Raw genomic sequence first — 27,340 nt, 5'->3', positions numbered from 1 at the left:
ACAGCCAACAAATATCTTAAAATATTTAAAGACACTCTTAATTGCATGTGGAGTCTCTGTAATGAGCAGCCACTGTTAAAGTTTTCCAGGATGATGGTGTAAAGAGCAGGACCTTCACTGTCTTCTCTGTTCTCGTGCTCAGCACTGCTGAGGTAACATGAAATGCACACCTGTGGCCTTTCCTGGCCTGCCAGTTAAGGTCTGGAGAATCTTCTCACTGCTGCCTTTGTGAATCCTCTGAGAAAAAATAAAATTGTTATGAACTAGCTATCAGACTGGTTGGTCCTCTGTAGACTTTTCTTACAATGGTACTATGGTCATTGCCAAGTGACCTTTGCCACTCTGCAATGTTAGATGGTCACCAAAACTTGGCAGAGTAAGTTCATAAAAACTACGGTGCCAGTCTCTAGGCATGAGTTTGCAAAAGAGAATCAGAGTATAAGGCAGGGTTTTAGCTGGAATTCACAGAACATTCTTAATGGTGTGTCTTGGGTCTGTTCCAACTCCTGTAACTAAGTTGACGGGAAGTCGTGTGGATTGCTCCTATCCCCAGCCAGTCTAGCTCAGAGGTTCTCTCTGTTAGATAATATCAACTTCTTCCCCATCCAAAGTCAGACAGTCTGAATACATCCTACAGGTCACAGGGGCTAGGCTGCTATTCCTCTGTCCCTCTTCCTACACCATACTTCCATCTCTTTCCATACATGCATTGCTGTGTAGGAAGGGTCATGGAATTGTCTTCATCCTACAGTATTTCCTAAAACTGTTTGGAAGAGGGGAAACAAATATGACATCAACTTTCAATATTTCACTTTCTTAAATGGACCTCAAGGGCTTTCTGCTTTCAGCAATTCCTTAAGTCATCCTTCTTTCCTGGAGCAATGAACCTTTCTTATTGAATATTCATTTACTTGCACTTAATTTGGGCTTACAGTAAATTTTAAGTTGAAGTAGCCCAACTTCAGTACACAGGGACTGAAGTGCTTTATAGTTAGAGCAAAAAAAAAAACATTTTTGTACACCAGTAAGTCATGATTTCCATCTTAGTGTGTCCCTAGGCAGTTAAGGACTTTCAATTTATAACAGAGCAAAAGAAATCACCTCTTTGTTCTTAATTGAATAAATTACCATCCATTAAACCAGTGAATCTGAAGAGAAAGGTTTATTGAGAATAAAAGGTATTAGCTTCACATTTCAGAAATATGATTCCTATAATATGAATAACAAATAAATGACATAAGAAAATTGATGAAATCTAGTTGGTTATGTGAAGAACTATATACATCTGAAAATTTGGAGAAGATTCCCATAAAATGCGGACAGTAGGGTAAATTATCAAGGAGGAAGAGCACCATAAAATAAATAAATTGAAGAGATAAAATCGGAGAAAGCAAACAAGAATTAGGAGCAACTTGCAGCAATCGTAAAAGGAAATAGAAAACTATGATTTTAAAATGCCATGGTAGGCTGTGTTATTGCAACTTGAAAAGTCAGTAAGTATGTAAATTCTGGTAGCAATTTTTACAATGCCAGTTCTCCATAAAATAAATTCTTTTAACATTCTGCAATTGTATGCGCTAGCGGACAATAAAACTATAAATTAACGAGAAGTGCATATGAACACTTCACATACGTGGAAAAGCTCAGATAAAAAGAACTAGCTATATCAATTTTTTTGTTGTTGCTGTTAGAACCATGTTTCCCTAAGTGGGGACTACTGCTCTCTCAGGTGTGTGGAACAATAAGATGATTTAATGGCTCAGGAGTCCGAATTCTGTATTGCAACTGCCGGGGGTGGGAGAGTGGGGATGCTTGCTGATGTTGGCTTCAAGAAGGTAAATGCTAGGAGGGTGCTGAAAGTTTTTGTGTTTCTGAAAATGTAGAACAAATAAGTTTGGGAGCAAATCTTTGGGAGTTTGTGTGAGAAAGCAAACACATAATTAGGATGCTGAAATATTTTGTTTTTCTCAAAATGTAGGCCGCGTTTGTTTCCTCTTAAACAATATTTAAGGCCCTCTAATTAAAATGGTAGCTACTGACTCCTGTTTGCACAGGTGAAGACTGAAACCATAATTTGGCTGATAATGTCTTTTCAATCACAGTGTCGCGTGTTAAGACGTGAATCAGTTACTTCAGCAAACTGACTTACAGTTCCAGGAATTAGACTGAATCAGAAGAGCCTGCAGGACCCCAAAGGGATCTAATTTATTATTAAAGCTTTATGCATCCTCATAGAATTCTGCCATTTCCCGAGACATACTAATGTATTATACATGATTCTAATCAGAATGATATCTGATACTTTCACAATACAATACATTTACAAATATAAGATGACTTTATTTTGTGACTTTAACCTACAGTTAAGGAAGTCGGGAGTTTGCTCTTCAGAAATGGCTTCACTGATTTTAAAAACAACACAGACATTTAAGAAGTTCAAGTGGTTTTAGATAGCAATATTTGTTCCCTATTCATAATTCCCTGCATCACTAATTGTTGTGTCCCTGATGATTTATTACCAAGTACATTGAACTGGAAAAGTATCAAAACCTTCTCACAGGTAGGCAAGTTGCCTTAACTGTCTTAAGTGTTCTATAAATTCACTGAGATGTGAAAGTTTCCATGTCAGGTGATACATTTTTCATCTCTTCAACTAATGGTAAATAGTTTCACAACACTTTTAATTTCAATGTGTCACAATTCCACTTTTGTTTTGAATGTGTTTTTTTAAAATTTTTATTACTGAAACACCATGAGGTACAGTTGTAGACTTAAAATTTTTGTGCTTGGGTTTCAGTTATACACGGATTCAGTACCCATCCCTCCACTAGTGCCCATTCTCCATCATTTACACTTTGTTTTTAATTTTTGTTAGAGAAACACCATGAGATACAGTTGTAGATTTACAAATGTTTGTACTTGGGTTTCAATTGTACAATGATCAAACACCCATCCCTCCACCAGTGCCCATTTTATACCACCACGGGTCCCAGTATCACTCCCACCCTCCATCCCCCCTGTCCCATCCTGCCTCTGTGGCAGGGCATTCCCTTTTGTTCTCTCTCTCTTTTGGGTGTTGTGGTTTGCAAAAGAGGCAATGCCTCAATGCCTCTGTTTTGAATATTTCATAACATTAGTTATTGTAAAACAATGAAACTGAGAGCTAAGGAAATTTTTGCTGAATAAATGAGTAAGCCATTATCAAGTCAGCAAGTGACTGAGTATTACCCATCTTTACTAGTCATGTATTTTCAAGTGGTAAATTTTATATGTGTGACTAGAGGGCAAAAATTTAAACAGTGAACCACGCTATAAACACATCTATCAAGATGACAAATTAGTAATAATGGAAAGAATTTCTAAGAATTTGAAGAAAGCCCATTCCAATCATCCTAAAAGAAATATTTGAAGGGGCTGGAGTGATAGCACAGCAGTAAGGCATTTGCCTTGCACACAGCAGACCTGAGTTCGATTCCCAGCATCCCATATGTCCCCTGAGCACCCCCGGGGTGATTCCTGAGTGCAGAGCCAGGAATAAACCCTGTGCATCACTGGCTGTGACAAACAGAAAAATAAATATTTGAAAAGAAAACTTTGACACTACAGACTTAATATTGAATTACATTTTTGGAAGCATATTTCTTTCATAGGTGATTGTTATTGAAAAACATTGAGAGAATTCCATGGGGCCAAAGGAAATAATGAATACAGAAATTTCCTTAATTTAAATGATTTTTGGTTGTATAAAAGGGCAGGTATTAAAGAAGAGGAAATAAAACTTCCTATGTAGGTTGATAAAAGTTCCATGGACTCCAATGTTTGCTGAGATATTACCAGTGAATGAAACAATGGTGGAAGCAAAAAAACAAATCGTCGAAATACTCTTAACCTGTTAGAGCATGGAGCATGGAGTAATAAGTAGTGGATAAGTATAAAGAAGTAAAAATTGGGGACATGGAATGCTTAGTGTGTGGACAATTAAATACAAAGGCTCTGTATTTAATATATCACTTTATTTACTTTTCATTATTCAAACATTAATTTCCATCGTTCCTTCATAAATTACTGCTGGTGTTTTTAAATTAAGAGAATTGTGGTTATAAAAGCCTTTTTCTTAATGCTAATATGCACTGAAAGGAAGTTGAAAAGCAAAGTGTATTTAACCGTGGTTAACATTTGTGCATGTAATCTACTGAAAAAATAACTGAAATTTTCTCTTATAATTCCGATATCCCTATCAAATACACTGTCTCTTTGAAAGACAACGCATTCTATGTGATGTCGTACTCATCTAAGAATTAAAATATCTGAGTCTTAGCACTTGTAGGGCATTTAATTGCCCCAATATATACTAAATTCCCTACTAGTCAAGATGGTATTTTCTCAGACTCTTGGAAACATTGTAAAGATACACCCCCCTTCTTTGACATAATGTAAAAATGTCCTGAGAAAATAGTAATTTTATTTGAAAAACGTTCAAACTATTTGGTTATATTTTTAGGGGGTTGCAGAGGCTTGAGTCCATAAGAGCACTGCTTTGGGATCACTGTTGGCAGTGACTGAGGACCATTGGAGTACTGGACATTGAACGAGGGTCAGCTGAGGCTGGAGCGATAGTACAGTGAGGAGGGTGTTTGCTTTGCATGTGGCCAACCCAGGTTGTACCTCTGGTGTCCGAAGCACCGCGAGGAATTAATTCTTGAGTGCAGAATTTGGAGTAACCCCTAAACATCACTGGGTGTGACTCAAAAGCCAAAAAAAAAAAACCAGAAAAAAACGAAGATGATCAAGAGTCACCTGTGAACAAGGCAAATGCTTGAACCCTTGTACTATCTCTTCAGCACCTATTATGTATTAGCTCAAATGTATTTAATGATTTAATCTAGTTAAAGTATGGAGATTGCATTGATTCCTTCATTCTTCTCCCATGGTATTAATCTTGTTTGCCAAGCCTGATAAAGGAACCAAGGAAGGCTATTCGCCTCATGGTGGGTAAGATGCATGCTTAACTTTTGGCCATATATTTATGAGGACTGATTTATTGACAGTGCTTTAGTTTGATTTTAATTTTCCTTTTATTTCCACTGACAGCAAAATCTTCTGAGAATACAATCAAGATAGTGTATTTATAGAAATAACATTAAGCTTGGTCATAAACGAGAACAGTCATTTTAACAATCTCCTTTACCAAAAGCATTCCACATTGAGAGATAATAGCACAATAAATAAAGGATGTGTCGTTCATCACACAACAAACAAAACAGAGTTGCAGTAACCAAAAGCAACATAACTTCATAAATGTTTTTATACTAAAAAAGTGAAACAAAAATAGGAGAGCATGCACTAGAGACCAAAGCTAAAAGTGAATAGCTATAGCCAAAACGAAACAAAACAAAATAATCGCAACGTCACAAAAGATCCAAGTGTTCAAGTACTGTGAGAGGACCAGAGCAGATACAAACAGAATGGTTTGGGAATAAATCGAGGCTCTTTACTGCCTGAGGACGGCCACTGATGGATTTGCCTTTGTCCACTAAAACTTGTGCTATTCAAATTCACACTCTCATCTTCTAATTCGCGGGCGGAATGAAACTCATCCTTCACCTTGAATTCTCAGTAGACAAAGTGCTCTGAAGACTAGGGCATAGCAGACTCCAGAGCCGGCCAGGGAGACCTCTAGGGCTTGTTAAGAACCTGGGGTTGAAGAAGCAGCGTCTTTTGTCCTTATTTTCATCATTCATGGAAAACAATCCCCAGTCCTGACACATGACTTCATCTCGCTTTTCAATGTTTCCATGTGAGTTGAACTACCAGAAACAAGTAATAGCAAAGACAACAACAACAATAATAAGTCATAACATAACAATATAATAATCGTATAACATTTTTATAGATGCGTAACTATTCTTAAGTACTCAAAGTTGGGCCACTTAATGGAACTAGGAATCGCTTACATAATGCTTCACTGGGGCAGCGCTTAGAGCTAAGAAGAAAGAAGTCTCTTCCCCCCGGGGATAAGGAATACACCAAGGCATTGGCCTTGGACCTGGCCTGGGGTGGATAATGCATCGGAGTGGGGGGTCGTGGCTAGTTTTTCTACGTGATCGGGAGAGACGTGTTTGCCATGGGAGTAAAAAAATAAAATTTGTCTGTTAAATTACACATAAATATAAGGTACAAATGTATTTTTAAAATACAGAGTAAAATAATCACACTTGCATTGTGTACATACGAAAATACAGTATTTAATATTCCATATACACAGACACATTTAGGATCAATGCAAACCATTTGGCAACGCCCAGTTCCCCCACACCGCCCTGGGACTGGGTGGTGGTGGTGGTGGTGGTGGTGGTGGTGGTAGGGGGGTGGTGGATGGAGGGGGCAGGGTGCCCCCTTCCCCTCTCCCCCCAGCCCTCCCCCGAGGATGCCCGGGGAGGCCCCTAGCTCTGGCGCACGTCCTGCAGGAGCTTGTTGATCTCGGCCACCAGCTCGCTGGCGTCCAGGAGTTCGTGCTTGCCGTCGGCCAGGTGGCCCAGCACGTTGTCGAAGTCGTCCTCCTCGTAGTTCTCGGGGATCTCCTCCATGGCCGGGAGCCACTTGGCGGCGGGCTGCACGCTGGGACCCCCCGCGGGGTTCTGGAAGTGGGTGCCCGCGGCCCAGGCGGCCACGCCCGCGGGGTAGCTGGGGGCCTTGGGGGGCAGCGGGCCCTTGCGGCGCTCCAGGGAGCCGCCCGCGTCCCGGGGCTCGGCGTCGGGGCCGGGGCCGGGGCCGGGACCGGGACCAGGCCCGGGCCCGGGAGGACCCCCGGGGCCCGGGATGGGGATGGGGGCGTCGGGCGCGGGCGGCAGCAGGCGCTGGAACACGCTGCTCATCTCGGACAGCAGCGACGCGCCCTCGTTGGGCTCCGGGCCCGGCGCGTCCTTGCCGAAGGTGGAGAAGCTCTTCTTCTTCTCGCCCTCGCCACTGCCCGGCCCGTCCTCGTCCAGCCCCGCGCAGGGTCCGGCCGGGGCATGCGGCGGTGGGGGCTGCTGCAGGGGCTGCGCCGGGAACTCCTCGCCCGGGATGAACATGTTGCTGCGGTAGTCGGAGGACGGCGACGGCAGCGGCGGCATCCAGCACTGGTCCGAGTGGCCCAGCACCCGGCACTCCTCCGTGCACAGGCGCATGGCTGTGGGGGGGGACAGGGAGCAGAGGGGGCGTTAGACGACGCGGGGGTGGGTCCCTGCGAGGCGGCCAGCAAACCCAAGGCCACCTCCAAACTCCCGCCCGAGATGCTCAGCTGGTTTCTGCCTCAGATGCACCTTGGTGCATCTTCTTTAGAAGAGGCTGCAAGGAGTCAGCTCCGAGCATCTCTGGACGTGGACCAAAAAAAGCCTGCACTCCTCCGTGAAGAGGCTCAGGGCAAGGGAGAAGGGGTGTTAGATGCAGGGGTCGGTCCCTGTGACGGGGCAGCGGGGCAGGTCTCGGGGCCAGCAAACCCAAGGCCACCTCCAAACTCCCACCCAAGATGCTCGCTGGTTTCTGCATCAAATGCATTTTAGTGCAATCTTCTTTAGAAGAGGCTGCCAGGAGTCAGCCCTGAGCATCTCTGGATGTGGACCAAAAGCCTGCACTCTCTTCCGTGCAGAGGCACAGGGCTGCGAGCAGTGCAACGGACAGGGAAAACAGGGGCATTAGGAGCCAGGGACAGGGCAGTGGGGAAGGGCCAATCTTGGGGCTAGTAAACCCAAAGCCACCTTGGAACCTCCAGCCAGGATGCTCACTAGTTTCTGCCCCAGATGTGCCCTAGAACAGATGACTGGTTAAAGAAACTTTGGCACATCTACACAATGGAATACTATGCAGTTGTCAGGAGATATGAAGTCTTGAACTTGGCTTATAAATGGATAGACATGGAGAGTATCATGCTAAGTGAAATGAGTCTGAAAGAGAGGGAAAGACATAGAAGGAGTGCACTCACTTGTGGATTATAAAAAAACATAACATGAGGCTGACATCTAAGGATAGTAGATATATGGGACAGGAAGATTGCTCCATAGCTGGAAGCATGCCTCATGAGCAAAGGGGAGAAGGCAGCTGGAATAGAGAAGGATCGCTAAGAAAATGAGGACTGGAGGAATCAGTTGGGATGGGAGATGTGTGCAGAAAGTAGATAAATGACCAAACTTGACGGCCTCTCGGTGTCTGTATTGCAAACCATAATGCCCCAAAGTAGAGAGAGATTATGGGGAATCATGTCTGCCATGGAGGCAGGGACAGGGAAAAGGGGGGTTTACCAGGGACATTGGTAGTGAGGAATGTGCACTGGTGGAGGGATGGGTGTTTGATCATTGTGTGACTGTAACCCAAACATGAACGCCTGTAACTATGTCACGGTGATACAATAAAATTTAAAAAAAATAATTAAAAAATTAAAAAATTAAAAAATAAATTGAACATAAAAAAGAGACTTCAAGAAGTCACCCCTGAGCGTCTCTGGGTGTGACCAAAAGCCTGCACTCCTCTGTGCAGAGGCGCATGGCCATGAGGGCAAGGAAAAGGAGGGGTGTTAGGAGCTGGGCTGAGCCCCCGGAAGGGGCAGGGCCAGTAAACCCAGAGCCACCATGAACCACCACCCAGGATGCCTGCTAGTTTCTGCCCCAGATGCGCTAAGGAAGAGGCTTCAAGGAGTCACCCCTGAGCATCTCTGGGTGTGAACCCAAAAAAGTAAATAAAAATTTAAAAAATGTAACAAGAGAAGGTTATGCGATTACCAGTGGTCTACGGACCCCTGCAAATCTGAGCTGCCTGATGCAGGCTTCCTTGTTGATGAATCAGCTTTGGGGGTTGCCCCTCATGTCCTCCTATGGAACAACATTCCTACCACTCATGGCCTGAGGAGTAGATTCATGGGGAGGGGAGAGAATGATGCCAAGAGCTAAGGTGCGTGTGCATCCGGAAATATGTGCTGAGCTTCAATTCTCAACAACAGTAACAAAAAAAAGATCTAGAGTTATTAAGTGGAATTCATCACTTCAGAACGCTACCAGGGAATCCTTGAGCGGTCATATCTTTGAGTCACTTAAGTGACCTACTTTACTTTAATAGAGAACACAATAAGGTTAGGCCATTGTGCTTCTTAATTTCCCTTAAAGGTATCCTGTATTGTTTAGTGACTTATGACTTCCAAACAACAGCGCAAAGCACCCTCAGCGCCTGGCCTCTGCACTCACCCTGTTAAGAGTTCTTTTTCAAACTGTCTCAAGGTCTAAACTTCATCGCAATGGAAAAGTCATCAAAAGAGGAAGAATCTGAAAAATCCACTGGCTAAACATTGCAGATGTTACGATGTTCTCACTGAAATGTGAGTTGCCACACTCAAAATAAGAGATGATGTAAAAAAAAAAACCAGATGATGTGAGAAAAGCAGAAAAATTAAAAATTAAGAGGCACGGGGGTGGGGTGGGGGGGGAAGATCTATTTCCCAACTACAGAAATGCAAAGTGGAAAATAGACTCCACAAATTCTTCATTGCTTTTAGTGGCAAGTTTCTTCCTTTAATATCATGATTTTATTCTAGGGCAAATTAACATAAAATACAAAATTCTAAGAAATGGCCACAGATTTCAACAAAAATTGAGCTGACCACCACCAGATCTTTATTTTCACAGTCCTACAGATCAGGTTGCTTAGGAAAGATTTATTTTCTTCCCAAGTTATTATTTAAAAGGCTTTTGAACAGAACTGGAACTTTTTATTTATTTATTTTTTTGCATCACACCTGGTGATGCACAGGGATTACTCCTGTCTCTGCACTCAGATATTATCCCTGGCGGTGCTCAGGGGACTATATGGGATAATGGGAATCGAACTTGGGTGGACCACATGCAAGGCAAATGCCCTACCTACTGTGCTATCACTCCAGCCCCCCAGAACCGAAACTCCTGAACAGCACTGGGTCTCAGGCCAAGAGTGAGGGAGCGATAGTGCTGACTGCTGTATCTCCAGAATCGCTGTAGCAAGATCACCAGGACAAAAGTTTATGTTAAAAGCATTCACCCTGCACTTCCTTTTCACCAGGGAGCGCAATAGCACAGCGGTAGGGCATTTGCCTTGCAACGCAGCCAGCATGGCCGACCCGAGTTCGATTCCTCCGCCCCTCTCGGAGAGCCCGGCAAGCTACCGAGAGTATCTCGCCCGCACGGCAGAGCCTGGCAAGCTCCCTGTGACGTATTCGATATGCCAGACACAGTAACAACAAAGTCTCCAATGGAGACGTTACTGGGCCCGCTCGAGCAAATCGATGAACAACGGGAGGGCCTTTCCTTTTCACCAGGAGAGTGCAAATCAAAACCACAGCTAGTATCTCATCAGTGTCAGGGGACACTGCTTTTGAAAGAAAGCATTGACAAGGCTTTGGAGAAAGACAACATTTGGATACTTCCTGGTGAGGATGCAAAATGGTGGTGACTCTTTGCCTGGAACACTACAAAGACACTTCCCAAATGAAGCAGAAACAACATACGATTCACTCCTGAGGAGACGTTTGAAAACCTAAAACCAGCACCTCAAAGAGTATTGACAGTTCTTGCTCACTCCAGCACTATCCACAACAGCTAAGATGAGAAAAACAAAGTAAGTGTCCAGTTACAAATAAATGTGATACATGCATATAATGGTATATTAGCCTTAAAAATTCTGCTACATACAACTACCTGAACAAACTCTGAGGATATTATGCTGGTGAAATAAGCTGATCCTAGAAGGCCAGATACCAAGTGACTCCGCATCTAGGAGGTGTTTTAAAAATGATCAGATTTATAGAACGCAAGAGTGGGATGGTCGGTGCCAGGGGACACAGTGAGCAAAATTGAGAAATTGCTCATCAAGTGGCACTGTAGCACTGTAGCACTGTCCTCCCGTTGTTCATCGATTTCCTTGAGCGGGCACCAGTACCGTCTCACAACAAATTGTGACACTTGGTGTTACTGTTTTTGGCATATCAAATACATCACAGGGAGCTTGCCAGGCTTTGCTGTGAGCGTAAGATACTCTCGGTAGCTTGCTGGGCTCTCTGAGAGGGGTGGAGGAATCGAATCCTGGTTTGTCACGTGCAAGGCAAACACCCTACTCGCTGTGCTATCACTCCAGCATAAGGTGTTAATTATGTGAGATGGATCATTCCTAGGGATCCAGGGCACAACATTATACCTCCAGTTAATAATAACATATTATATACTCAAAAACTCAATAGCTAGGTCTTCTAGTTAATATTCTTAGACAATAAAATAAACGTACAAACAAATCAAGTTGGGTAATAACCGTTATCTTTCAGAAATGGGGTTGGGGCAGGGTCAAGAGCCACTGTGACCGTCGGAAGGGCACTGGAACTATGGAGAGGTGAAGCAGAAGCTGGACTCCGAAACTATATTTAGTAAATCAATAGCCAATCAGTGGGGGTTGAATTTTAAAATGTGGGGCACAGGAGGTAAGGCCCCTGCCTTGCATACAGTCAGTGCTGGTTTGAATCCTTCGCACCACATATGGCCCCAGAAGTGCTGCCAGAGGTCAGTCCTGAGCAGAGTCGGGAATAATTCCTGAGCACTGTTGGGCATGGCCCTAATTCTAAGGGGCTGGCAAGAGATCACAAGAGGGAAGGCTCTTGCCTTGCACACAGCTGATGGGTTTGATCTCTGGCAACCCAACAAGCCCTGTCACGAGTGATTCCTGAGTGCAAAGCACTGCTGGGTGTGACCCAAACAATAAAAAAAGTGGTGGACACCCCTGGGTCCTGTGCTTGACCGTTTGGGTCGGCCTTGACCTATATTTGATGAAATCAGGACCCAATTCTTATTAGCAAAGGAAGTAACTTACAGGACAAGAATAAGGGCAAGAATTCTGAGTCCTGAAGGAGATCTGATTGTGAGCAGGGTAGAAACTTTGAGGAAGGGTATGAGCCTGCAGACAGCGGTGTGGACACGGGTTCTATGGGAATCACTTCGGGGCAAGAGAAAGGGTGAAGGTGGATAGCTAGGGTATGGATTTGTTATGAAAGGGTCAATTTTACAGACACAGGGACAATCTGAACATCAATATGCACTGACTGCAGGCATTTTTACCACTTGGAAGCCTTTGCCAATTCTTCTTGTTCACCATTTAATGTGGACAAAACTAAAAATGGTTGAAAGTAACTAGAATAGCTTAATAGTAAGAAGGTTTGGAATAAGTCATGGTTCAAAACAACTAAGTGGTCAAGAATATTTTCCTGAGTTCCCTGAACTCTGAAAATCAAAATGAGACCTGTCTCCCTTGCATCTGTTGGGACACAGGGTGACAGACCCAATGTGCCTCTCCCTTTACTTTCTGGTCTTTAGCTCTGTGGGGGAGGGCTAGTTAGTTTTCTTGACTTTATTTTGTATTTATGTTTATAATCAGGGTAAAAGGAAAAAATGCATTGGTTTCTAAGAATCCTAAGGATGATATACTTCTTAAAGTACATGGATAGAATTGGGAATCACCAATAGCACAAAGTAAGCAATTTAAATGAGAGTGCATCCTAAAAAAGAACTCTGGTCATTCGGCTTTCTATATTAAAAAACACACTGCCACAACTTCAGTAGATGCTACATGTACCCTTAGCCAAGATCAAAACTATTAGCACAACAATTTTAAATTTAAAAAAATATTAATATAAAATTAACTAATGGAGAGAAGAAAGAAAAAAAATTCAGGGCCTTTCCCAATTTTACTTTTACTGGCAATCTTTTCTATGGAGACTCCACTGTTTGAAAATGTGCTCAGTGTACATACAATTCTGCACTGAGGATGCCCCGTGATGTATGCAAGGAATCGGGACTTGCTGGCACGTGGTGCAAGCATCTAATCTGTTACTTCTTAGAAGCTCTGACAGGTGGTTAGACGTCCTCTGGGGGAGGGGAGGTGTAGGGAAAGAAAAGCACTCTTTGCCTGACATGACTAGCCATTCTGCAATCATTCTCCCCTGATACTCGGGGCAGAACGCATCAAATAAAAGAAAAAAGGAAAACCATGCCTAAACTTCTATCAAGCCATTAGTTACTGAGTGATGAGTCTACACTCAGCAGTCTTTAGTTCTCTGTTCTAAAGCAGTGTCAGTTCTGAGTCAAGAGGAGCAAATGAGACCGTATAGATCTAAACTGTGGGGACAGAGTGATAGCACAGAGGCTAAGACCTTACACAGAGCCAACCTGGGATGGATCCCCAGAACCCCATATGGTCCCCCAAGCCCTCTAGGGGGTGATTCCCTAAGTGCAGAGGCAGGAGTAAGCTCTGAGCACTGCCAGGTGGGGCCCCAAACCAACACAATAATAGCCATAATAGAAAATAAAATAAGTATCTAAGCTGTCCCCTTTATAAGGCAGAACACCCATCCCACATATGCAGAAAGAGCAGAGAGGGAGGGTCAAGGAGTTAAAGGGTGATCTGCAGGTCTGAGAGGCCGTCCAGCAGACTGAGAATGTGCTTTGCATGAAAAAAACCCAGGGTCTACTCCCAGAACCCAAGAGTCCCCCAAGCACTACTAGGAGTGACCCCTGAGCACATGGTCAAGCAACACTAGGTGGGATCCCCAAAATAAAAATAGACCAAAATATAGCAACTTGAAACATAGTCTGAGAAATGGATAGGAGTTAGAAGACAAAGCAAATAGAAGTCAGATTTGTTGCTGGCTCACTAGCAAGTACCGGAAATAAAGATGTGTGTATTTTCTGTAGAGATGGCTCTATTGAAGCCCCCACCCCCCAAAAAAGAGAGTCAAAATAGACAGCGAATAACTAAGAGTGATTTCATTGACCCGGGCTTAGTATACCTTGAATGTGGTGTTGCTAGGCAACGGAAGTCAATGATTGCTTTTTGAAACAAATACTGTAAATTGGAATGTTCTAGAAATGTGGCTTGAAATGTACAAAAGAAATATTCAACGAAGGGAGAAAATTTCAGGGTATCAGTTGGAAGCTAGCACATAGAGGAAAGTTCAACAACTCAGCGAGGAGAGAAGAGAGAATTTAAGACGGAGCTATGAATGAAGCAATCACAAATGACAGAGAAGCGACAAGAACTCAATCAAGAAAGCTCACATCAAGTCACAGCAGCAAACTGGGGAAATGAAGATTTTGCTACCGCTGGACACATTGTTGTTCAAAACTGAATGAATAAGGATGAAAGTATTTTGAGAAACATGAGCCAACAGACAAAAATGCATGTTGCTTTCACTGCTCAGAACTCAGGGTGGTTCCGTGGGAATTAATAGAACGAATGACCAGAAATGACCCTCTGGCAGGCAAATGCAACATCACATAATCTATATTTGATCACAGTCTAATGCAGAAAATGAGTTGGAATAAGACTCTTAAGTCCTAAAAATACACACACTTTAGAGGATTGCACTGATTTCTGTTAATGGCATTCAGATGCAGACTTGCATTTTATACTCCTTGGGATCTTTCCTGGGAAGACAATTCTGAAAACTCAGTTTTTATATCCCAAGCAGAAGCTGCGAGGTGACTAAAAAACTAAGGGGTGGTAAAATCTGAATAGATAAGCATTCAATATGCATAGTCCTGTCAATACTAGATAGAAAGACAGAAATGAACATTCTGGAATATAGCACCAGACACCAGAAACATCGCTCTACCACACACCCTCATGAGGGAATCATAAACTTTTTTCAGATGATAATTTGTATATTTGAAGGTTATTATTGATAAGAAGCTAAAGGAAAGACTAACTTTGAAAGGAAGCAAGGTTTAGAAGGACTCTTCAGTCATTCACTCAATAAGATTCAATGTCCTCAATGGTTTGCATCTGTTGTACTGACAACGTTTTTTTACCAACTTTAAAAAAAATTCAGGCATCATGCAACCCTCTTATCATTAATTATGTCCAGTAGGAAACACTGAAAGATGAATCCTGAGTTAAAAAAATAGGATATGATAAGTTATTAGAAAAAAAGTCCATTTCAGAATTCTAAAGGACCTTAGGTACTTAGGCATTTGGGCCCACAGATGAAAAGGTCCTCTAATTGTAGTTATTCATTTTCTATCTCTGCTAATAAATGAACTTTCTAGTTAACAAACTTCATACATTATAATGTCTATTAATGCAAGATAAGATTATGTTCATGATGCTATTTTCCTACTTTGTCAAATAACATAACTTGTGAAAACTATTCAAAACTAAGGATCACTATTCAAAATTAGTATTTTATCAGTAAGTAGAAAGATGCAATAGAAATGCAGACATTCAGTCAATTGTTTCATTTCATTAAAAGAAAATTATTAGTCTGCTGCTTTTTGAGCAAATTTCCCACGATCAAGAATATCCTATTAGATTGACAGATTTCTCTTCAAATTGGTCTAGGGTAATTAAGTGAGCTTACTCAAATTAAACTGAATTAATAAAAAAAAAGACAGCACCGAAAACAGTGCCAACATGGAACCTCAGGTCAAAGTTGCCATCAATGCCAAACACCCATCCTGCTGGAAACACAGTCTCTCGCTCCAAGAGCATAATTCAACAAGTAGCATGGAGGGCAACAAGACGTTAGAAGGATAACTTTGTCACTCACTTATTTTTTAAAAAATGGATTTTTACATTAATTCCTCTTGAGAGATTAACATTTAAAGGCTGGCGGAGGGAAGTTCAAACCTCAATCTACCAGGTACAAACTGGTTGACCTGGGCACCCATTTGTTACCCTGAAAACTTTGTTATTTTCAAACGCAAAAGAAAATCAAAGGGAAAAAAAAGAGGAGGATCACGTGTTGCTCAAGGGTGTCCTGGGGCAGCCTGACTCTCCCTCTTCCCACTGCTAACTTCCTGCAGACTGGAGTTGGGGGGAACCGCAAGGCAGGGGCAGAACTCTACCGGGGCCAGGCCGGGCCAGCCCATCATGGCTGACTTCTCCGGCTCCTTCATCTGATGCCAGTAGGGATGTGGCTTGGATTCCCACCACCAGAGCGCCTTACAGGAAGCACAGTTACTATTATTGAACAGGCAGCATTACTGTGGCTCCCTGGAAGTACCTAGTGGCTGTTCCCCAATATCCCTAACCTCTCTGTATTTAGCTAATAGATGCCCCCACAGAAGCCGGGCAGAATCATTTCTGCCTTTCTTTCATCCAGCACTCCAATGGTAATCATGTCATCAACATTTAGTGAGACTCAGGAATAAAAGGAGCCCGAGGTCCACTGGATCTGTTCCCTAGGCCAGAGTTCTTATGATAGGCTCTACTGCCAGGGCTGCTACACCCAGTTGGTTTGGAGAGTTTCTATTGCACAATTAGAGACCAGGAAGCCTGAGGAAGATGTGGCTTCTAACTTCACGGCATCTCCCGCATCTAGCCGTGGGCTTCGCCATCCCCTCCTTGAACTGCAAGCCAGACTCCTCTCCCGGGCAGACAGAAAATGAAAGATGGCAGAAAGATTCTCTGTTTACCACGACCAAGATGCAGGCTCTCTCCTATTCTTAGTTGTTAAAGTATACCATGCCCTGGTGTATTTTCATCTCTGATCCTGTGAGCTGGTTCCCATCACAGGAAATGTGTTTTCCAAATTACAGTTCTGTTCACCACAAGGCACCAAAACAGGCTGTCTGAATGAAAACCACCACCCAGCAATTTTATAAAGAGTTGCTCAAGGGTGTCCTGGGGCAGGGCTGGACAAAAAGGAGAGGAGGGGGAGGGGAGTGATCTGACTTCCCAGCCTCCTCTCCCCATTCCTTCTTTCTTGTCCCACTAAGCAGACACTGACTCTCCTCAGTCAGCTGCTTAATATGAATTTCAAAAAAACTCCCTGTCACCTGGGTCACATTAGGTTCATCATCAATAGTGTGCAAATTACAGATGGTTTCATGCCAAGGACAGTGAAGAAACACAAAGCATGGAAAAGACTGATTCACATTAACCAAGCAGCGAAACAGAATACAGGGCTTCCTCCACCCTCCCCCTCTTACCTGCTGGAATTCTTCCATCTGTAAGAAACAGGTCGCTGAATCCTTCCCCCAGCAGCCTGTCTATTGGAGAATCACGCCCCAGGTCATAGTCACTGTCACCTGCTTCACTATCACCTCGGCCACTGTCTTTCAGGCTAAATTTGTCCATGTCTTGGAGGGCATATCTAGACAGACACAGGAGGGGAAAGTGTGGTTTTTACTCTTCAGCATTCAAGCAATCTGAGACTGAACAGGGCATAGGAGGGTCACTCGTACCTATAGCTCCTGGAGTATTTGTTTCCTCGAAAACTTGGCCTTGGCTGATACTGACCCTGGTGAAGCATGGACAGAAGCTGGGACACCTGCTGGAGACCAAACAGACAGAACTGATTCCTGGAAACCAGCCCTCAGACACTCACACGCTCTCAGCAAGAGAAAAGCACTTCCCTGCTGCTCCATCCCAAGCGAACGAACAAGTTCTCTCCACAGTAAAGATTTCATATGCCTGGGCAGTGCAGAAAAGCAGCCTCACCGAATGGAACAACAACACATTACAGAGAGGCTTGGATTAGCCAGTCCCACGGACTCTCCCTTTTGGAAAGAGGATTCTGTTAAATACTTCCGTGATTATGGTGATAGTACAGATGAATGTGCCAGCCAACATAATCAAATGCATAAACGGAAAATATGAAAACAACAAACACAACCAACAGTCAAGCATGTGCAATTTTAAACACATGGCAGGACACTGCAGAAAACAAACCCATCTCACATGGACGGGGAAGGGACTTTGGGGGTTTCTGTTTCCAGGGAGACCACAACTGTAACAATAAAGCAAGCACTTTTATCTGGAGCTTCTGGATTTCTTCACCGGGGGAAGCAAGAGGATTCTAATTAGTGCTCTAGGAGTTTAACATTCAGTTTTCCAAAAGTATACACAGTACTTCTATATACATAGAAGACAAATCTTCAGAAAAAAAACTTAATACTAGTATGCTTGCTCCATATACATTGTGCAACTTGTATCGGATATATTTGATACAGATATTTAATATGATTATACATGTGTGAAAATGTTTAAGAACTCTTACACACACAAACACACACACACACAAACACACACACACACACGCACACACACAGGCATTCTTCACCAAGGCCAACATTCTCAGTGAACTGGTCCAACGAATGACTTACCTCAACTGCAGGAGTGGCATGGGTGAGTTCCAGTGAGAAGTTCTCTGCCACGTGGTTTGAGGAGATTGTCACCAAACTGTTGAGTGACTGGTGACTGTTGTGACTCTGTCGGCTGCCCATCTGTCCTCTCTCTAAGGTAGGAGATGAAGACGGAGAAGATCTGTGATGGGAACGGATGGGCAGAGTCCCATTGATGGTAGGCACCAAAGTGATGTCCCCTTTATGAATCTGCCTGGATGGCCTCTTTGGGTGGTGCTGGTAAGTTGATTCCGCCACCCTGCAGTTATAGGATCTGGTGTCCTTCTTTTCTCGGTTACACCTAGTGGCAAACAGCACCATGATAACCAGCAGCACGGCACAGATGGCCCCCAAGGAAATAATGATGATCATGGAGACGTCCAAGGAGGCTGGGCTCACAGAGGTCATGGCCGTACTTGTCACTGACTCCGTGTAGTCAAAGGTCACGCACTTGAGAAGGACCTTGGTGTGGAGCTGAGGGCTGCCTTTGTCCTGGATGACAACGGAGAGCTCCCACTCTGTGTAGGGGACAGACTCCATGCTCACGTTGGTGTGGATGTCACATGACCGGGGGTCAATGACAAAGATATTCTCCTCGTTACCTGCCACTATGGAACAGCTGAGTTCCGCATTCACACCGGAGTCTCTGTCAATCGCCCTAATCCGGGTGATGTGGAAGCCACCTTCCGCCCCTTTGGGGATGGCGATGTCAGCCGTGTTGTTCCTCAGGGCGGGGGCGATGACCACAGGGACGTTGTCATTTTCGTCGATGATGGTGAGCACGACGGTGGCATTGCTCACCAGTTGCTTGGGACGGCCTCCGTCTCTGGCTTCCACCACAAACGTGATCTGACTCACTTCTTCATGATCAAAAATCCTGAGGGCATAAATGGCCCCGTTGGATGGGTCGATGGTGACGTAGGTCGTGATGGAACTGCCCAGGATGAAACTCTCGAGGATGGTGTAGGTGACTTGCCCATTTTCCCCAAGATCGGGGTCGGTGGCCGTCACGGTGGTGATGTACGCCCCTGGCGAGTTGTTCTCTGAGATGGCCAACTCGTACCGGCTTCTCTGGAAGTGGGGCGGATTGTCATTCACATCATTGATTTGCACAGTGAAATGTTTGACCGTGGAGAGGCTGGGGGTCCCCTTGTCCTCCGCGATGACAGTCAAACTGTACTCAGACCGCTTCTCCCTATCCAGGGTGGCATTGGTCAGGATCAAATAATTGTTTTCATAAGTCTTCTGAAGTTTGAAATGGCCGTGTCCATGGAGCTTACAGACGATTTCTCCATTCAGCCCGGAATCCTTGTCCTGGACCCTGACCAAGGCCACAAAAGTATCAACAGGATCCCCTTCAAAAATGTAAGAAATCTCCTCCTTCTCGGGGGACATGAGGTTGATGTTAATCTCGGGCTTGTTGTCGTTCACGTCCACCACCTTGATGATGATCTTGCAGTGAGCCGGGATGGAGTTGGGCCCCAAGTCCTGAGCCTGCACGTCAATCTCATAGGACTTGGTGGTCTCATAATCCACGGGCTTGAACAGCGTCAGGTGGCCCCTCTCGGGGTCGATCCGGAACGTCTCGACAATCTGGGGGGCCACGTGGCTGCTGAAGGAGTACACGATCCTCCCGTTGGCGCCCTCGTCCGGGTCGGTGGCGTTCAGGTCCAGGAGCAAAGTGCCCACCGGGGCGTCCTCCGGGAGCTGGATCACGTAGGAGGGCTGCTCGAACGCGGGGCTGTTGTCGTTGGAGTCGGAGATGCTGATCTTCAGGACGGAGGAGCCGGAGCGCGGGGGCACCCCCAGGTCCGAGGCGGTCAGCTGCAGCTCGTAGGCGGCCTGCAGCTCGCGGTCCAGCTCGCGCGCCACCACGAGCTCGGCGCACTTGGCGCCGTCCGTGCGGGTGCGCACCTCGATGTCGAAGGAGTCGTTGGGCTCCAGCGAGTAGGTGTGCAGCGCGTTGTCGCCCACGTCCGGGTCGAAGGCGCTGTCGAGCGGGATGCGGGTGCCCACGGCCGCGCTCTCGGAGATGTCCAGCGGGATGAGCGCGCGCGCGAAGCGGGGCGCGTTGTCGTTGATGTCCAGCACCTCCACCTCGATGTGGAAGAGCTGCAGGTGCTCGGTGGGCAGCGTGATGACATCGAACTCGATGGAGCAGTTCAGGTTCTTCTGGCACAGTTGCTCGCGGTCGATCTGGGCGCCGATGCTGATCTCGCCGCTGCTCTCGTCCACCACCAGCAGCGGCGAGTTGCCCCGCTGCATGGCCCGAAAGCGGACCGCGCCGGGGTTCGGCAGCCGCTGCAGCACGTCGGCCACATCCTCGGCCAGCCGGGCCACCACCGAGCCCACCCGCTGCTCCTCGTAAATCCGGTATTTCAGATTCTTGCCCAGGACGCGGGGCCCGAGCGCCAGCAGCAGCAGCAGCAGCAGCAGGAGCGCCGGGGCCAGCAGGCGCGCGCGCATCGTGCCGCCGGGTGCCCGGGGCTCGGGGGGCGCCGCCCGGGGGTGGTGGCGGGGCTCGGGGGGGTCCCCGGTCTCACCCCCCCCTGCGCCCGCGCGCCCGCGCCAAGTTCTCCGCCGCCGCGCCCCGCAACTTCGGGCGCGCCCCCCTCCCCGGCCCCGGCCCCGGCCCGCGTCTCCCTCCCGCACGCAGACCTGCCCGCGCGGCGCCGAGTCCCGGGGTCCTCCTGGGCGCGCCCCCCACCCTGCGCGGGCCGCGGCTGAGCTGCCGCGAGCGCCCCGCCAGCGCCGACTCCCGGGGCTCCCGGCTCGGCAACTTCTGGCCAACTCAGACAAAGCTCTGGGGCCGCCCGCGCCCCGCCGCCGACAGCCAATCGCCGCGCGCCCCGGACTCCCCGACGCGCCGCGGGGGCGGGGGACCCGGACCCCCGCGCGCCGCCGCCGCCTCCCCCCGGACGCCCGCCCGGACAAAGCGGAGCGCACAGACCGACCGACAGACAGACCGACCGACCGGCCGGCCGCGGCGGGAAAAACTGGCGATCGCCTGGCGCCCGGACGCCGGTTCGCACCCCGGGGTGCCCCCGCGCGCGCGTGGGTGCGGACGGATGGGGTCCGAGCGGGAGACTCGCCGCTCCCGCACTTCCCTGCACAGACCTGCTCCCTCCCTCCCTCCCTCCCTCCCGCATCCAGCTCCTCCTCCCCGTGTGTGTACGTGTGCGTGTGTGTGTGCTTGTGTGTGTGTGTGTGTGTGTGTGTGTGTGTTTAAGAACAGAGGTTTCCTTCTTCTGTCTTTCTTTCATCGTAATTCTTTGAAGAAAAGAAACGTTGTTGGGGGGGGGGGGGTGCTATTTTCCTATTTTCCACACTTGGTGCCTCTTAATTAGCAAGGTTTGCCTTAAGATTGGAGACTAATGAACACGAGCTTGAGACCTTCCATCACTTTCCCCCCTCGAGTTTTGGCAAAATGGCCTATGATATTTCTTTGTCTCTTATACTTAAGAGAGGAAAATAAAATTCTTCTTTGTCTTGGGGAAAGACTTGGAGGTTCTGGAATGCCAAAAGGAGCATCCACAAGGCACCAAGTCTACTACCATACTACTACAGGGTGCAGACAGAATCTTCACAAGGGTGGGGGTGTGGGGAGCATGAACTCAATCTTTCCAAGTCAAATTTTTGTAATCTATGTTTTATTTATGAAAACACTTTTCCAGAGGTGTCTTTAAAACACACACACACACACACACACACACACACACACACACACACAGCTGGTTTACACTGAAGAATAAAACGCCTGAGCTGAAAATTGCATTTTGTGTGGATCAAATATGCTAGGAAATATCAGGGGAGGTTTATGCTCTATCCAGGTCACAGAAACTGATATGGTATTCTTCGTTGAAAATATGATTATTTATGATGTTCTTTCTGCTCTGCGATTCCTTTTAAGTTTATCACCGGGACTCCGTTCTTGTTGCTTTTTTTTCTCTCTGTCTTGCATTATTCCTCAGCTGTCTTCATGCACTTGCATATTGGCTGTTTCACACAATCTCAGTCTCATTCTTTTCCATTTATTTTCTCTCACTCACTTTTGCCCCCCAGAAGCATATATTTTTAAAAAAAGTAATTTTCTGATTTTTTTTGTCCCCGCTTTGCTTTCTCTTAGAAGAGCTCAGCTAAAGTCAGTAAGAAGGGTCTTTGCAAAAAAAGTACAGGAAAGGCTAGAATTTGCCTTCTTTTTAGGCATTCAAAAGCATTTTTACAAGCCATTGTCTTTTCCCCCCTCTAAAAACCAATGCTGTGTGGCAAATTGTGCAGAACAGAAATGCTTATGATGAATGTAGTTACTGCTGGGTCACTCTGATCAACATCCTGCCCAGATGAATAATACTATCTTACAAGTTTGTTGCCCTGTCAAATTGCTGAGCCCACCAAACGCTAGAGGCAGGGGAGAAAAACTATCCCAAACAACCTGGACTTTAGAAACCATAGCCATCTGGCCTAGATCTGGAACAATCTGGGCCAATAATGATATCAATTCAGGCTGTAGTGAACCCTTTTGCAAATGCCAAAGGAGAAAAAGAAATAGTGACTATTCAAATCTGGGGGAAAATTCAGAGGTGATCTAATTTCACTTGTTCTAGAAGTGTGCTCTTTGTGAATTTTATAATGCTAACCCCTCCTCCCCCCACAAAAAAAAATCCTCCAGGAGCTATAAATTAAATTCATGTAGAGGACATTTCCTAGTGTTTTAAAAGTGGAAATAAAAAATTTAAAATCTTTCATTTCAAATGACACACTTCAATAGAATTGATCCGTGTTAAAAGCACTTCCAAGTTAACTTACTGGATATTTACAACATACTAAGTTGTAAGGTAGTATGTACACACAGTCTTTCTATGAATGAATCTGTTATTTATCTATTATTTATTTATTTATTTGGACTGGAGCGATAGCACAGCGGTAGGGCATTTGCCTTGCAAGCAGCCAACATGGCTGACCCGAGTTCGATTCCTCCGCCCCTCTCGGAGAGCCCGGCAAGCTACCGAGAGTATCTCTCCCGCATGGCAGAGCCTGGCAAGCTACCCGTGATGTATTTGATATGCCAAACACAGTAACAACAAAGTCTCCAATGGAGATGTTACTGGGCTCACTCAAGCAAATCAATGAACAACGGGAGGACAGTGACAGTGGACAGTGACTTTATTTATTTATTTATCTTTTGGGGTCAAACCCAGCGGTGCTCAGGGGTTATTCCTGACTCTGCACTTAGGAATTACTCTTGGTGGTGCTGGGCGGGACCATATAGGATGCCGGGGATTGAACCTGGGTCTGCCATGTGCAAGGCAAATGCCTTACCTGCTGTACTATTGCTGTGGCCCCTGAATCTTTTTTTTTTTTTAAATAGAGTTTTTTATGGAGAATAGTTCATCTCTGCCAAATATCTTTTCATTTTAGCTTACAGAAAAATTGTATGGTCCTATTTTGATATTGTTAGAACTTCCTCTCAGTATACAATAACTCATTTTCTCATACTCATGTTCAAAGAGTACACATCAAAACACAAATTTGCTTGTGCATATTTTATTAGTTTCAGCAATTTGAAATGTTCTCATTCCTTCATCTATAAAGAAAATATAAACATTAAAAAGTATGTCCTTGTTATTTTCTAATTGTAGAGGAGTTGATGGAAGGGGCGATCCACTTGTGTTCACTGACATTGACTTTGAACTTTTTCTTCTGAGATTTTACAGAGTGACCAAAAAGTGGAAGACCATTTCTTTAGGTGAACCTAAAAATGAGTGAGGGTCAAGGTGGTGTTTAAGGGGCTGGTCTGGCATGAGGTTGACCCCAGTTCCATCCCTGGTACCTCATGGTTCCCGAGCACCATCAGTCATGGCTCAAGAGCATGGCACCAGGAATAAGCCCTGAGAACTGCAGGGTACATCCCCCAAATTCAAATTAATAAATAATTCAGACAGCTAGTGAACGATGATCAATAGACTGTTCCTTTAGTTTCCATTCACCCTCAATGTGACAATCAATGCTGACACATTGATGCTTTTCCTCTGGAACAGCATGGTGTCCTAAACTAATGGAGGAGAGCAGGGCTGAAGCCCTTCCATTTGTCCCTATTTTATCCACATACCTCTCATTCCATTCAGAGGGAGTGGCTTAAAAACTGCTCAACTTAGTAAAAAAGATATCAGCTGGCATTTCCTGTACAAATTGCCACCTCTAATAGCATTTGTCATTATATCAATTATATTTATTCCCTTTGTTTTAGGAAAAATGGAACTTTGTAATTCTGAATGTTTAATGTTTGTCTTATTATTAAAGAAGTTAAATGTAAGTTTCAACTGCAAAACTGAAATGCCTATATTGTTTGAAAATAGTATCTATTTTGGTATTGGAAAAGAACTTAGAGTCAAAAATTTCTTATAAATTGTCTGCACTGTCCTCCCATTGTTCATCGATTTGCTTGAGTGGGCACCAGTAACATCTCACAACAAATTGTGAGACTTGTTGTCACTGTTTTTGGCATATCAAATACATCATGGGTAGCTTGCCAGGCTTTGCTGTGTGGTTGAGATACTCTCGGTAGCTTGCTGGGCTCTCCGAGAGGGGTGGAGAAACCGAACCCTGGTCGACCGGGTGCAAGGTAAACGTCCTACCCACTGTGCTATCGCTCCAGCCCTTATAAATTGATACAATTTTTAAAGGTTTTAGTTATTCATATGTACTTTAGTAAAGTATAGAAAGTGAAAAAAATTACACACCAACCCCTGAAAGTATATATATATATATATATATATATATATATGTGTGTGTGTGTGTGTGTGTGTGTATCTATATATTTATATATAGCTCCATACACATATATGGATAAATGCCTTCTGGAAGACATGCAGCATCCCCTGGCATGATATGATGATATGTGATGATATGACTCTTCCTCTTATGTTAGGAAATTACATAAAATCATAACTTCTCCAAGCAAATCTTCATTACAGTATAAAGAATCCTAGTATTCTGAACACTGCATCTGATATAGAGCTTGATGTTTATTATGGGCCAAACAAAGACAGGAATTTTAGTTTTCACAAATAGACAGTTATTCATTCTGGGAAAATTATTTAATTTATCCAAATATTTTAATGTATTGAGCATGAAAATAATTTACTATATATAATTCTTACAAGAATTCAATTATTGAGGTCTTCCAAAGAGTAAATTTACAGTTTACTTTCCTTTAAATAGGGTCTTTAAATAGGGTCTGTTTCTGGATCAGGGGAATGAGGACCACCATTGCTACTGTTTTTGGCATATCAAGTATGCCACAGGAAGCTTGTCAGGCTCTGCCATGTGGGCGAGATACTCTCGGTAGCTTGCTGGGCTCTCCAAGAGGGATGGAGTCCCCAGTATGTCATCCATCGGGCTACACTAGCACGTGACAGGGATGAATGGAGACATTACTGGGCCCACTCGAGCAAATTGATGAACAACAGGAAAACAGTGCTACGGTGCAGGTCTGTACCTCTCTAGAAGCCATTGAGAAAAAAAATGTGGTTTATCTATAGTCCTTGCTACTCTTTAAACTTTTGGTTCAGCTGTTTCTATAATTTTATACTAAAAAGATGAAATTCTCCACTCTTGATGTATAGAGGTCATCTTTGAAATGCAGTTGACAAAACCACTATTAGTGTTCTATCATGATCTTGAAAACTTGCTGCTTCACTAAAGAAAATTCTATAGGATCTGCCAAATATGCAGAAATATAACTCAACACCAAACAACTGTAATGAAATCTGGTCTACCAGGAGTGTAAGTTCCATTTTATTTCATTTGGTAGGATACATATCAAATATTTGGTCTCATAGGATTAGACCCAACATAGTTTTTTGTTTGATTATCTGTTTTAGTATCATGCCATGCCATACTTTGGAGACAAAGGCTTAATATATCATGGCTATGATAAGGAAAGAAAAAATTGTCAAATCGGATTTTTATTTAAAATGTATGCCTCAGGCTTTTTTTTAATCAGTTATACCTTATCTCTCTCTCCGTTGATTTCCCTATGTTCAAAAATAAGAATGAAAATCACTAAACAACATAACTTGAATAAATAAAGTTTGCAGCATAAGATCAAGAGTTGGAAACTGAGAATTGACCCCAAACCATCCTTAGACTTGTCGTATAGAAATAAGCTTTGGGAAAATTCTAATCAAAACAGTGTGGGATAAATATCCTGAGGACAGTGGCCCACCTAATGCACCAGTTGAAGGTGCCTGAAGATAGAATGAGCCTGGACTCCAGGAAGAGCGGGAGTTCCAGAACACAATGACAGATGCTGGGTCAGCTCTGCAGGAAACGGCAATCAGTACTGGGAATGAGATGCCAGTGGTACAAGCCAAGTTGTGGGGCCCGGCTCCAGGCAATCTACTGAGTTCAGACGTGAGGCAGTTCGTTCATCTATTGCTTCCATTGGGATCTCAGACTTTCTGTTCCACAGATTATTAAATTCCAGCCTGAGAGGATGAGAATAAAACAGGTCCAGAGGATCTGGTGTCCCGAGAACAGGGTCTACCGAGATCATGTCCAAAATCTGAGACCAGATGACCCAGAGAAGCTGGATTCGGATGCCAATCGTCTGAATGACCGCAGAGTCAAACATTTCTTCTCATCGGGGAACTATATGGAGACTGCAAACTAAAACTCACGGTTCCTGAGTTCACCGCTAAGATCTGAAGGACTTGAGGGGTGTGGGGAGTGGTGGAATGAGTGAGATTTCTTGGTGCCAAACCTTGTTGCACTGGAGGAGTCCTGAAGCTGCCGCAGCATGTTCAATGTCTGTCAACTCCTCACAAGGGGAGAACCTCAGAAAACTGGCTCTGCATTTCAATCAGATATTGGACTGATTTCTGCACATAATTGGTGATGAAGATCTAATACTAGGAAGAATCATCTGTTGTCTGAAATGGCAGACGTACAAGGTCCTAACATCCTGTGAAACTCTTGTCTAGGGAATTTAGACACTCGCCCTTTGATGAAGATTATCAAGTCAAGGACTGGAATGGAGATATCATTTATTCAGGAAACTTAATAGCAGTGGTATAAGAAAAGTCTCTATTTATTAAATTCATAGAAAGAAAGGGAGAGCTAAGCTTCTCTTGATCTGCTGTTGTGTACCAGTTGCCCCCACCCACACAACACAC

General features: G+C 44.7%; 1 protein-coding gene across 1 annotated transcript; it reads right to left on the bottom strand.

Moving 5' to 3' along the window:
• Positions 1–6,419: 6,419 nt before the first annotated feature.
• On the bottom strand, positions 6,420–26,799 carry PCDH18 (protocadherin 18). The gene is made up of 5 exons (XM_056134519.1): positions 26,533–26,799; positions 18,147–21,266; positions 17,226–17,311; positions 16,971–17,134; positions 6,420–7,171 (listed from the first exon to the last, which is right to left on the bottom strand). Exons 1-5 carry the CDS (start codon positions 26,797–26,799, stop codon positions 6,444–6,446), a joined length of 4,365 nt encoding a protein of 1,454 aa, XP_055990494.1. The 3' UTR covers positions 6,420–6,443.
• Positions 26,800–27,340: the final 541 nt, after the last annotated feature.

The sequence above is a fragment of the Sorex fumeus genome, unplaced genomic scaffold, assembly GCF_029834395.1.
Source record: "Sorex fumeus unplaced genomic scaffold, SorFum_2.1 ptg000099l, whole genome shotgun sequence".
Taxonomy (NCBI): Eukaryota; Metazoa; Chordata; class Mammalia; order Eulipotyphla; family Soricidae; genus Sorex; species Sorex fumeus.
This window is presented reverse-complemented; position numbering and strand designations above follow the sequence as displayed.